The 12,231-nt window shown below is 39.6% G+C and overlaps 1 protein-coding gene across 2 annotated transcripts in view; it reads right to left on the minus strand.

The window, feature by feature from the left end:
• tle2b (TLE family member 2, transcriptional corepressor b) overlaps positions 1-5,383 on the minus strand; it is a 33,376-nt gene extending 27,993 nt beyond the window's left edge. For both annotated transcript variants that reach the window (XM_056758293.1, XM_056758292.1), the window contains exon 1: positions 4,779-5,383. In XM_056758293.1, coding sequence (XP_056614271.1) covers positions 4,779-4,802 — 24 coding nt within the window. In that variant the 5' untranslated portion in view covers positions 4,803-5,383. The remainder of the gene's footprint in view (positions 1-4,778) is intronic.
• Positions 5,384-12,231: the final 6,848 nt, after the last annotated feature.

Consider the following 12,231-nt stretch of genomic DNA (forward strand, 5'->3'; position numbering starts at 1 on the left):
AACACCACAGCCATATCTCTTTCTTAGTGTTACAAGACGAGCTTTTGATAACAGAAGCTGCCATGTAATGCTATAGTAAACAAAGCTCACAACACTTTTTCCGCCTCTGCTTCTAAAGATACGAGACACGAATGCAGTGTTAAAACCCGTCCGTCTAGCTAGTGCATGTCTTTTCATCTAATGAATTTTGTATGTATTACATAAAATTTGTAATTTTTAGCAAAATCCAAACTGAAACGTAATTTTTATTGAATACATTTATGAATGTATTACATACATTGAATACATCGATGAAATTGCTTGGGGGGCCGGGTGTGGCCAGCAGGCCACAGTTTGCCCACCTCTGGTTTAAACGCTGCGTCAGGCAGGAGGAGCGTGAATCCTGAAATCCAAAACTGATCCATTTAATCTGGCCAAAGGGGAATGAGGCTCGTAGAAACGCAGACAGCCATGTGGTAACGCGCCTAGTCAATCACAATTCAGAAGAGTCGCAGAGGGCTAGCCTAGAATTACTGGAGATTATCTTCTGACGGAGGTCACGGGGGGAGAGAGAGAGCCAACCAGATCCCATAACAATGGTGAGAAATTAAATCTGTCCCAATCGTCTACTGATCATTTCGTCTATCACGGCTGGGGTTGCTATTTTGGACACGCTGTATAAAATTGGTTTGAGGAGAGAGCGTGTATGAGAGAGAGCGTGTGTGAGCGACAGTACAAGAGAACTTCCCAAGTGCACAAATCAGAAAAACAAACTACCAAAGAGAAAATCAAAAGGGCAGAGAAATGCAAAACAATGAAAGTAACCAGAAAAACAGCGAAAGATACAAAGAAGAACAAAAAAAGCAAAACAAACAGCAACAAAAATTATCAAATAGAAAAGGAGTAGAAGTCAAAAGAGTCGAAGAGAGAGCGAGATCTGCCAGTCGCCAGCTCATGGCTGGAGTTGCTATTTTAGACACAGTGTTTTAAATCGGCTTGAGGGAAGAGAGACGTCGAGAGAGAAGCGATGACAGCTTCCGAGATGTCTACAGAACCGTTTTCCACTTGCATCCTCGCAGATGGGCTGCGGATGAAGAAACATCCATGAAATAATTATCTGCTCATGAAATATTTAGCGTAAAAAGGCACATTAGACGAGGAACACTGGAGAGTGGGTGGAAAGGAAGTGTCAGTATGATCTCAAGGGGACCTGAATGAACGTGCGAGTGTGTGTGTGTTCTTGCTTTAAAAAAAAAGCCTTCTCTCCCTCCCGGCCAGTTCTGCAAGAATGATCAGAGCCTCATCTCCAAATAACTACTGAAAGGAATTCCCAGGACAGAAACATTTGTAGTTGCTCAAGTTTAGCAGGTACTCCTCTGCAAAGGTTTGGTTACAGAGCCGTGAGTTTCGGGTTGTCACTGCCGTCACAACCTCATTAAACCACCCGAGAAAAGAACATCCCTCACTTTCGCCCACTCACTTTTATCAGAGGCTTTCAAAGATCTTAAACCCCATTGAATGCTAGGAAGTCGGGTGACTGCGCAGACTGTCTTGGCGAGTTACTGACAAAGCAGCTCTGAAGTGGCTCATTTTAGCATGGTGGCTCCCATTGTGAGGCTGAGCAAAAGCCATCGCTGTCCAATACTGGATTAGGAACCGGGGATTGGCAGGCAGAGAAAACAGCTTTTCTACTTCACACAGAAAATCAGCGATGGTTTGGAATGAGCTGATGGAAGGGTGGGAGGAAGGAAAAAGAAAAGAAAGGGAGGAAAAGCAAAGAAAAGAGAAGTGGACCAATGATGATATCGCACAACAAAACCATAGTGTTTTGATATACATCTTGGTGTTTATATGTACTGTATAAATACGCAAATATTTTCTAAATGTGTACATGCGTTTATAAATACAAAATTAATATGCACAGTAAACAGACATATATGTTAACACAAACTTTTATTCTGGAAGGGATTAATCGTACGACAGCCCCTCGGCAAATATATAAAAAACATAACATACAGATATGAGGAACAGGACTTTAAACCAATGAGATTTCACTGTGGGCAATGTTACCCTCATGACTATTTAAATAGAAACCAAGTGACTGACAAAATGTGCCGTCACTTGTCGCAGTCTTGGCTGGTTAGAAGGGTTATATTAAATGTGACACACAGAGGTTGTATCGGTCATCAATCGGATTTACAGCACTGGTCAACCAAACACAAAACTGCTTTCTCAAAACCTTAAAAGTCAAACTAAACTTGAACAACATACACGAACACCAAGTGTTACAAACCCCCCACAAATCTATGCAATGCAAACATGTTTATTATTATTGACTAGTGAGAGAACAAACACTCCAAATGTCTCATGCAAATGTGATACGAACCGGATAACACACTCCATTTATAACAGTCAAACCAAGACCCCTTGCGGAGAGACCGGGGTCCTATTTCTCACACCTCGCGCATGACATTTGTAGACTTCTCACCCTCTTCCACTGATTGAAGGGCACTCACTTCACTAGCACACCATTATGAGATCCGATCTGAGGCTTAAAAACAACTTCAAACCTATGCTTCAAGTGTTGTTTCTCACCGAGCAGTCTTGAAAGTTTGCGTTCTTTAACTATCGGAAACTAAAGGTGTGTCTGCTGCGGATTATGAGCTTTCCCAGCTCTGGGTTTTTTATTGGTATTGTTTTTGGCTTGAAAGTATAGCGCAGTTATCCTTCTCTTGTTCCAAACCCTCCCTCCGTCCCACAACCTCCAATCCTCTTGCTTCAGATAACACCAACCACAAAAATCCAGTGGAACCAATTACCAGTTTTTCAGATGCTGTTTGCCTTGCAAATCGGCTCTTAACCGTTTCGCTGGGCAGGTACGCATACTGACTCACATTTTGCGGAGGGTTGATCACATCGGGGCAATGATAACTATTCGATTCGCACTGGGTGGTGTTTGCCTAGCACTTCAATTAAACAGAAAACCTTGGCTGTTGAATTGCTCAGCTTGCCTTTATCTGATTGATAGAACAAATCTAAGTCTGCAGGGTATTTTGTTCGCCTTGGTGGTCTGACAGCACACCAACGAGATATGATCTCGAAAAACAAGCCAAAGTTTAATACTTAAGGCTAGGGGATTTGTTCAAATCAAGCCATTAAAAAGTGTTTGCTGAGAAAAGAAAACTCAAACACAAGGCTGTGTCTAAAACGTTACAAATCAAGAATCATTGCGGAAACAAAATGCGATGTTTATGGATGGTAACACACACAGACCTTTTGCACACCTTTTGCTGTTCAAGATCATGTTTCACAGGGCACAAGGGTAAAAATAAAATCTGGCCCCAGGTTTAACTGGTGCCTTGGAGTTTGTTCTGTGTATCATTATGAAACACATTATCACACGCACACTGAACCCGAGAAAAAATATAGTCTGCACTGTTTGAGAAGAATTCTGGGTTGAGTTAATCTTTATTGACAGCATCTGTGGCATGCTATTGATTTCCACCAACTATTACTTAGACTCGAACTATACAAAAAATACCCAACATATGTGACCCTAGACCACAACACCAGTCATATGTAGCACAGATTTGTTTGTACCAATAGCCAACAATACAATATTGTATGGATCATAATTATTCATTTCTTAAGTAAAGATCATGTTCCATGAAGATATTTAGGACATTTTCTAAAACTTATCCTAGAAATATACATAACTTGCGAAGAATTGGGAACAAAACTGGCCGGAAACACATCTACAAACTTCACTCGCTGCTGCCTGCTCTTTGGGAATAACCAACTCAAGTTTGGTATCTATGCAAGGCTTAGAATTTCAGATTTGGGGTTCATCTATTCGCCACAACATCATCACAGTGGTAAGCCAATAGAGAGCGTTAAAACAAACCTGATTCTTCTCAGGAACGGCCTGCCACAGCTCCTCTGATGGACAACTTTTAAGGGCAGATTTTCATAAAATGATGTAACGGTTGGCCAATTGACTTCATCATGACTTGAAGTCATCCAACAGCGACGTGAAAGACTAACAGCATGACAAGACACATGAAAACATAAAAAATCCTAAAGATGTACAAATCACAGTTGTATTGCTTAAAAGTGAACATGAACTTGTTTTCATTTAAGTATTTGAGGCCTGAACAATACAGAGCATCTTCTCTGTTAATTTCACCTGTTTCTCCAGTTTTCATTTTCTGCAAATAAAAACAATATTTCTATCAAAAATTTTGGGAGAAATTACTTCAAATTAATAATTTTACCAAACCACATCAATAAGTAGCTAATTTTTAAACCAGAAAACCGTTTTTTACCCCAGCTGTCCATTACATGTTCTGACTATAATGCAGAACCACATTTAAAACAGACTGTAATGTGGATACTTTGGATTCTAGATGCACTTCAATCAGTTGACTGACCTATTTACCTAAAACGCGTTACAGATAACAAATAAACTCATTACCACTGTCACCACCACACAACCCCACCCACATGCAAACACACACACCATCTAAACCACTCCGAATGTGCCCAAACGCAGTGCACTATGACATCTATTAGAGGGGGTGTTAAATAGATTTATTACACAAACGAACACACCACACAATGTTTAATTCCTCCCACACAACTTTCTATCAACTGGCTCCTGAGAGCACCTGGGTACAGCTGTGTGTGTGAGCGGTCACGTACGTGCAAATTAAAGTCTACAAAGACATCTCTGCTCATTCCATACGCTTCATCTGGTCATTTGTCTCCTAACAGCAAGAACATGGGAGAACAGGACTTACCGGATGTCTTCCCTGCGGGTACATGGTCACCGGAGAGATGCCAACTTTGGGTTTGACGGCCAACGGCTCCCCTGACCCTTCGCACCTCTGAGTCCCCCAACCACCGGGGACAGAGCCCCAGATCCAGATGTGGCACTGGGAGCCCGGCTGTGCCCTTTTCCCAAGTCTGAATCCAAAGACTGTCAGTGCATCCAACAAGGGGTACTCATAAAACAGATCCTCTTATCACACTTGGACTGGATTCACCCCTCTCAGAATTCCCCGGGGTGACGCTCCGTTCTCTTTACTGACGGTGTTTCGTGGACGAACACCTTAAGACCAGCAGGGAATTCCAAAGAACTGTCCAACTGTCTCCGATCTTGTCCTTCTGCAAATGTCTCCAACAAGCTACAAAACAAACACGTACCTCCATTCGAATGTGCCTTCCAACCTTGTTCCTCTTTTAACTCTCCTTTAAAACTAAAAGACCTTCTGTGCGTTGCTCTACAAAGAGGAGGAAGAGGAACAAGCGTTGTTTTTAATCTAAATCTAGGAAGGACGAGAAAACACACAGGAAGGCAAGAAAGAACAGCAGGTCACTGGAAGATCCAGCAGGCTTTTCAGCAGCGAGCCCTAGACTGTAATATATTGCGCCTGTTGGCTTCAACACAAACACGACAGCCTGATCAAGCTGCTCTTAAGGTGGAACGGGCCAGATAGGGGACAGATAGAATGAGAGATAGAGCATTTCAGTCGGATGGAAATAGATACCTAAACATTTATACAATGTCTGATACTGTACATGACCGCTTTCAGGTGTCACTTAGAGATAAGCAGGCTTAAGAATAACATTACACACATCCCTTAAGAAAGACGAAACAAAGAATTTGACACTTTATATCTTAATTGATTTGATAGAATATTTTGAGATTGAAGTGATAGTTCACTCAAAAATGAAAATTCTCACATCATTTACTTACTCAATTAAAACCTTTATGACTTTTTATTTTCCACAGAACACAAAAGAAGATATTTTGAAGAAAGTTGGTACCCGCACAGCACTGGCCCGCATTCACTTCTTTTGTATGAACACAAAACCAATGCAAGTGAATGGGCACATTCCTCATCAAAATATCTTGTTTTGTGTTCTGCAGAAGAAAAAAAGGTCACTCAGGTTTGAAGTGACAAGAAGGCAAGTAAGTGATGACAGATTTTTCTTTTTTTGCTGAACTATCACTTTAAACTAAGAGCATATTGAGATTTTTGCCTTAGACCTCACAGACTTCAGTAATCTCACATGTCTTACTTAGCTCTCAATTTCAATATACAATGAAACATTTATCATCACAACTCAAAAATCCTATCTTGCAAAACCAAAATATTTGAGTAATACTATCCACACAGTTCTACACTGAGATCCCAGAACTAGACCAAAGAATTTCCAAGCCATTACTGGATCGAGATGGTTAAAAAAACATTTGAAAAATTGTACTCAAAAATGTTTGATGTGCTAGAGATTTCTGTGTGTGAGGCAAAAAAACCCTGAAAAATGTCATTAAATGTCAAGAGTCATCGGTGAGTCCTGAAAAAAAAAGAGGAGATATTTAAATAAGATCTCTTACACGTGTCCTTTAAAAAAAGCAACCTAAGCAATACACCTTGTGTCTTGAGGAACTACAAAACAAGTGAGATTTACATTTACATTTAGGCATTTGACATACGCTTTTATCCAAAGCGATTTACATTGCTTTGTCCTATATTTTTTACATAGGTATTTGCAATCCCCTGGGATTGAACCCACAACCTTGCTCTTACCACTGAGCTACAGGAAAGCTGGAAAGCTTTTTGATGGAAATAAGAAACAAGAAGGGAAAGGATTCAAATTGCCTCCAATACTGTGAATACTTTGTCCTAGTCCATGATTTTCATCTCTTGTTTTCCTACATGCTCTCCTTCATCATCCATCAGTCTCAACAGCTCTCAGGTCAGGGATTGCCCTAATCTCTGTTATCTATTTGTGTAGATCTGGCAGGTAATTATTCACACAACTCTACCCTCCACCTCTCCATACTGATCATGAGAACGGAGAACAAACAGACATTGCAGAGATGACACATGCATCATTCTGTGAATGATCACTACTCAACTGTGGAGAGTAAACCCGGTCATACAAAATTAAAAAAACTAAATTAATAAATGAAAAGTAATACTTAATAAGGAGCATACTTAGAAATTGTGGCTTGTTACCCCCCCCAAAAAAACTCTGATTGACCTAAAACCATCAGGCTAGATCAATAGATGTATCAGTATACTTGGAAAACAAGTTTGTAAGTCATTTACGTTTTTTTTTTTCTACCGCTTATCCGAACTACCTCGGGTCACGGGGAGCCTGTGCCTATCTCAGGAGTCATCGGGCATCAAGGCAGGATACACCCTGGATGGAGTGCCAACCCATCGCAGGGCACACTCACTCATTCATTCACTCACTCACGCACTCACACCCTACGGACAATTTTTTCCAGAGATGCCAATCAACCTACCATGCATGTCTTTGGACCAGGGGAGGAAACCGGAGTACCCGGAGGAAACCCCCGAGGCACGGGGAGAACATGCAAATTCCACACACACACAAGTCGGAAGCGGGAATCGAACCCCCAACCCTCTAGGTGTGAGGCGAACGTGCTAACCACTAAGCCACCGTGCCCCCCCATTTACTATTTAAACCCCAAAAAATAAAAATGCTTTATTATAATAGACTTGTCATTCATATCTGTACACTTGTAAAAACACATTCAATCACGATTAATTCAGATTCAGTGAGCGACTTAATTCACATTTATATCGGACATATTTTATGTCTATTAACATCAGCATCAATGTAGAGTAGATCCCTACAATTTTTAAATACAGTGATTTAATAAAAAAACACAAATTAAACATTTCAACTTACCGATCTTGAACCGATTCATGCCGATGTTATTTGCGAACAGGCAATTTCTAATAACAACTAATCATAGCAAAACCACAATGACGACTAATTTACAACAGCCTCACTAGAAGTCAAAGTTCAACCATAATATTTGTAGTAAACTATACAAAAGTATATGAATATCCCCTAAAATAATTATTGGTTTAAAAACGCACTTGATAAAATAAGTGCTGAACAGTGGATGACATCTGAGCACTCAAACCGTCGTGTGTTTAACCAACTTTACGCGGTTAAACGAGGTTCATAAACAAACCACTGTCAACAAATCTTTTGTATTGTGTTTTGTCTACTTATGTATTGTTGTTTTAGACGTAAAACACGTTATGTAAATATTACCACACAAACATTCAGAGATAACACAAACGACTCACTTTCCGCCAACCACCTTACGCCAAACCACCTTAAAAGCTCGCGGATCCAACATCTCTCTGATTGGATAAAGCGTCTAATCCATCGGAGCCAATGGGATTGAAGAGGACCCACGTTGGAGCTTGACATCAAATAGTGAAAAGAACCAATAGTGCGATTTGCGGCCGTTGATTAGCTGATGGCTGTGTGAAGGGAGGCGTGCGGTCTACAGGGATTGTGGGGATTGGAGTTTCCAATTATTTTGCTTCCCGCCTCCGACTGTCAATCACGCTGCATAAATGATCGGTAAATCCCACTGTTAATTTTAGCATCACCTCACCTGCTAATGACAAATGAGCAACGTGTAACACATAGTGTTTACTTCCTTGTACAATCACGAGAAAGAAATAAACACATTCTTTATTTGGTGAAGCAGAAGTTTCTCTATGATAACCTTGTCATTTTACATGAACCATGACAATTAACCAACATGATATTTGTAGTTAATCTGTGCAATGTATAAATGCTAATTAATGCGCCAAAATGGTTATACACTTTTACTGCAATAAAAACATAGTTCATTTCCTTAGGGATTATAACCTTGAAATGTTATAAGCAGATGGCCTGTTGTTTATTGAATCTTGGTTTTCAAACTTTTTGTCATTTGAACCACTTTGACCCAAATAATTTACTTCAAATTGAATATCACATTTGCATGTTTAACATTTTTTGAACATTTATTTAAACATTTATTTTGTGTCTGTTTAAATGGGATTCTTCACTCAAAAATGAAAATGATGTCATCATTTGCTCACCTCCTAGTTTTTACAAATCTGTATGAATGTCTTTGTTCTGATGAACACAATGAAATATATTAGGAAGAATGCTTTTAACTAGACAGCTTTTGCCCCGCATTGACTGCCATAGTAGGAAAAAATACAATGGTGGTCGAGTGCCCCAGAACTGTTTTCCATCATACATTCTTCAAAATATCTTCTTTTGAAGAAAATTATAAAGTAATTTTCCCTGCGGGAGTCAATGGGCGGCAAGATTTGTTTGGTTACAATCATTCTTACAAATATCTTTCATTTATACAGATTTGGAACAACTCGAAAGTGAATAAAGGATGACAGAATCCCTTTAAAGTTTCTATAAGTAGTAAACATAACCAGTGCTATTACTAAACCTGTAACATTTCTTGCAATTTATCTTTTGTCTAACATAATAAACTTTAAGTAGAGAAACAACTTGTATGAGCACCGATGGACATACAAGCTGCGTCTCAACTCAAAGGATGCGTCCTCTGGAGGTCACATTTGTCCACCGCATACGTCATCGACGTTGTCTCATCGTAGTTGGAAAAAAAAACATCATAAACGTAACATTTATTTTTCCGAAAAGGTAATCGTTGTACTTACATTGAAATGTAACAGTTATTTTTCACATGTAAAACCTGAAATAATAAACCTTGATGATGCGCCCGACAACAACGACCTCAGGTGAACTTCAACTCACGAATTAAAGGAACAGTCTACCAACAATAAACTCCAAACTTTATTATTTACATAACTAAAAAAATCTTGATAAACAATATTGATTACAATAGTCGTTTTACGATTAAATTATATATTAAAGTGATACTTCACCCAAAACACAGAGAAATTGATTGATTACCCATTGATTACCATAGTAGGAAAAATACTGTGTTAGTCAATAGTGACCCAGAACTGTTTACTGTCCTATATTCTTCAAAATATCTTCTTTCGTGCTCAACAGAACAAAAAAAGGATGAAGTAATTTTCCCTACCATGGGAGTCGATGGGGGGCAAGATCTGTTTGGTCATAAGCATTCTTCTAAATATCTTTCTCCATGTTCATCAGAACAAAGACATTTATACAGATTTGGAAAAACTCGAAGGTGAGTAAATGATGACAGAATTTTCCTTTCAAGGTGAAGTATCCCTTTACGGCCCCATTATCCATGTCATTTATTGCAACATTAAGATGGATAGTGTTGCCCAATCTATCTAGTCGATTGTGTGTGTGTTACCCTACCAACCACATGCATGCACCACACAGTGAACCAGAGAGACTGCTTTTGTCTGCGCGTATCGATTGCTGTGATAGATGGGGTTTATTCTTCAACTGAACTAAGCTCCAGTTGCCATCGAGCACATCAGTGAGGCCAGGCCTCCCATTTCTCTAGTAATTAACTTCAGGCTTCACCTGTTGTGGCAGCCTGATTCTTAGTAGCATCATGCACCATCACCCACGACAGTCTTCTCCCGGTCATCTGTCTGTAGGCGTGTCATGAACTACAGATCTTTATCCAAACATACCGCTTTATACTGTGCATTGTATCTCTGTAATGTTTGATGTCACCATTGCCTGACAGTTGGTACAGGCACACGGAGCTTTGTAAAACAAATGGCCATGCTAATGAATGTCACTGGAATCGTTTCGTCCGACGTTTATTGATGCGACTGTTCTTCTTGTATTTCCTGTAAGATTGAGGCAAGGGCAAGGTTGTGGCAAATCGTCACCCGCCTGAACAACTCAACAGAGAGAGATCAAACGCAGCAAGGGCAACATTGAGTTGTGTGTGTTGATAAATCCGGTTAACAGAATTCATGGGGCTTTATATGCGTGTGTGTGATAGGAGAGTGGATTCCCAGCTGTTAAGCTCAGACACAAGGGTTTGTATCAGTCCCTACAAATCTCCAGTCATTCATTCCTAGATTGTTTTAGGGAAATGTGATGTGAATTATGAACATTATAATAAGGACGCTTCAGGAAGCAACACTAATAAAGAGTAAAGTGGCTGTTAAGTACTGATCCAAGATCAGATCAATCAAATACAAAGGTCCCAAGACAAAAGGGATGAAGGAAGGGCATTGCATACAGCATATAAATGACTGAGAGCCATCCGTTATAACCTTGCTTTTACAGGAAGCGGAGGACAATCGGAATGAAATGAGATTCCTCGCTGTCCTGAAGAGTGCGGCCGGCTCTGAATTTTAACATTGTCAGACACATTTGCATATTACATCATGCTAGAAACTACCAATGATACGGACATTGCTTTTTAAAATGTGATCTATAGCACACGGCATGCACATTGGGATTACATGACAAAATTGTTTCTCAGTCATGATCTTAAAATGATTTTATTCTGAAGGTTTCAATTTCTGAAATGACATTTGTTGACAGAAATATACTTCTATATGAATTTCCAAGTACCCATTCACTTCTGTATAGACACAAAACGAATGGAAGTCAATGGGCACCGCCGTTTTCGGTTACCGACATTCTTCAAAATATCTTCTTTTGTGTTTTGAAGTGCAGGCTTGAAATGACAAGAGGGTGAACAAATGATGACAACATTTTCATTTTGGGTGATCTATCCTTTGAATGTAATGTTAGTGCACCTTTGTTTTTACTGTCAAAGGGAATCTCACTTTCTTCGTCTTCTTTGATGCATTATGTAAGAGTAAAGTGCATTGACCAGATGTAAAGTGTGTGTGTTTGAATGAAAAGAGTGCAAGAACAAAAACAGGGTGAGGGAAATAACATTTCAGCAGAATGAGAGGGAGATAGAAAGTGTGTGTGCTGCCTGAGGGCCTGACGGTGAGAGTAAACATTGAAGAATTCCAGATACCCTGTTTTGAGAATCCAGGGGGAATATTGCATTTTGAACGGGCTAAAAACAGCTCGGTTTGAACTCATTCCGGAAGAGAATAAACAAGCAGAGAGGAGAAAGTAAAGACGAATTATGTGTTTTATTACAGACACATGTTTCAGACTTAAGACATGACACAGCGCGCAGCAAACAAAGACTTCTGCAATGTGCTTGTTTTGGCAAAACCGCAATAAAATCAGAAATTCAGTCAGGTCTGCAATAAAAAAATACTTATTATGGTACTAATATTTCCTCTTTTTGTTTCATAACGTTTCATTTACATTCAAAGCAGTTCTTTAAAATAATTTATTTTAGCATCAATTTGTGCACCCAAATTCTCTCCTAAAGAATTTGAACGTAATCTGTTACATCTGAAAATTGTAGCTGATGGATCTGGAAAACCCTCATGGCCTCGAAATTCTGAACCATAACATAGTTGATCAATGCGCTGAGAAACT

Source organism: Triplophysa dalaica, chromosome 10 (assembly GCF_015846415.1).
Source record: "Triplophysa dalaica isolate WHDGS20190420 chromosome 10, ASM1584641v1, whole genome shotgun sequence".
Taxonomy (NCBI): Eukaryota; Metazoa; Chordata; class Actinopteri; order Cypriniformes; family Nemacheilidae; genus Triplophysa; species Triplophysa dalaica.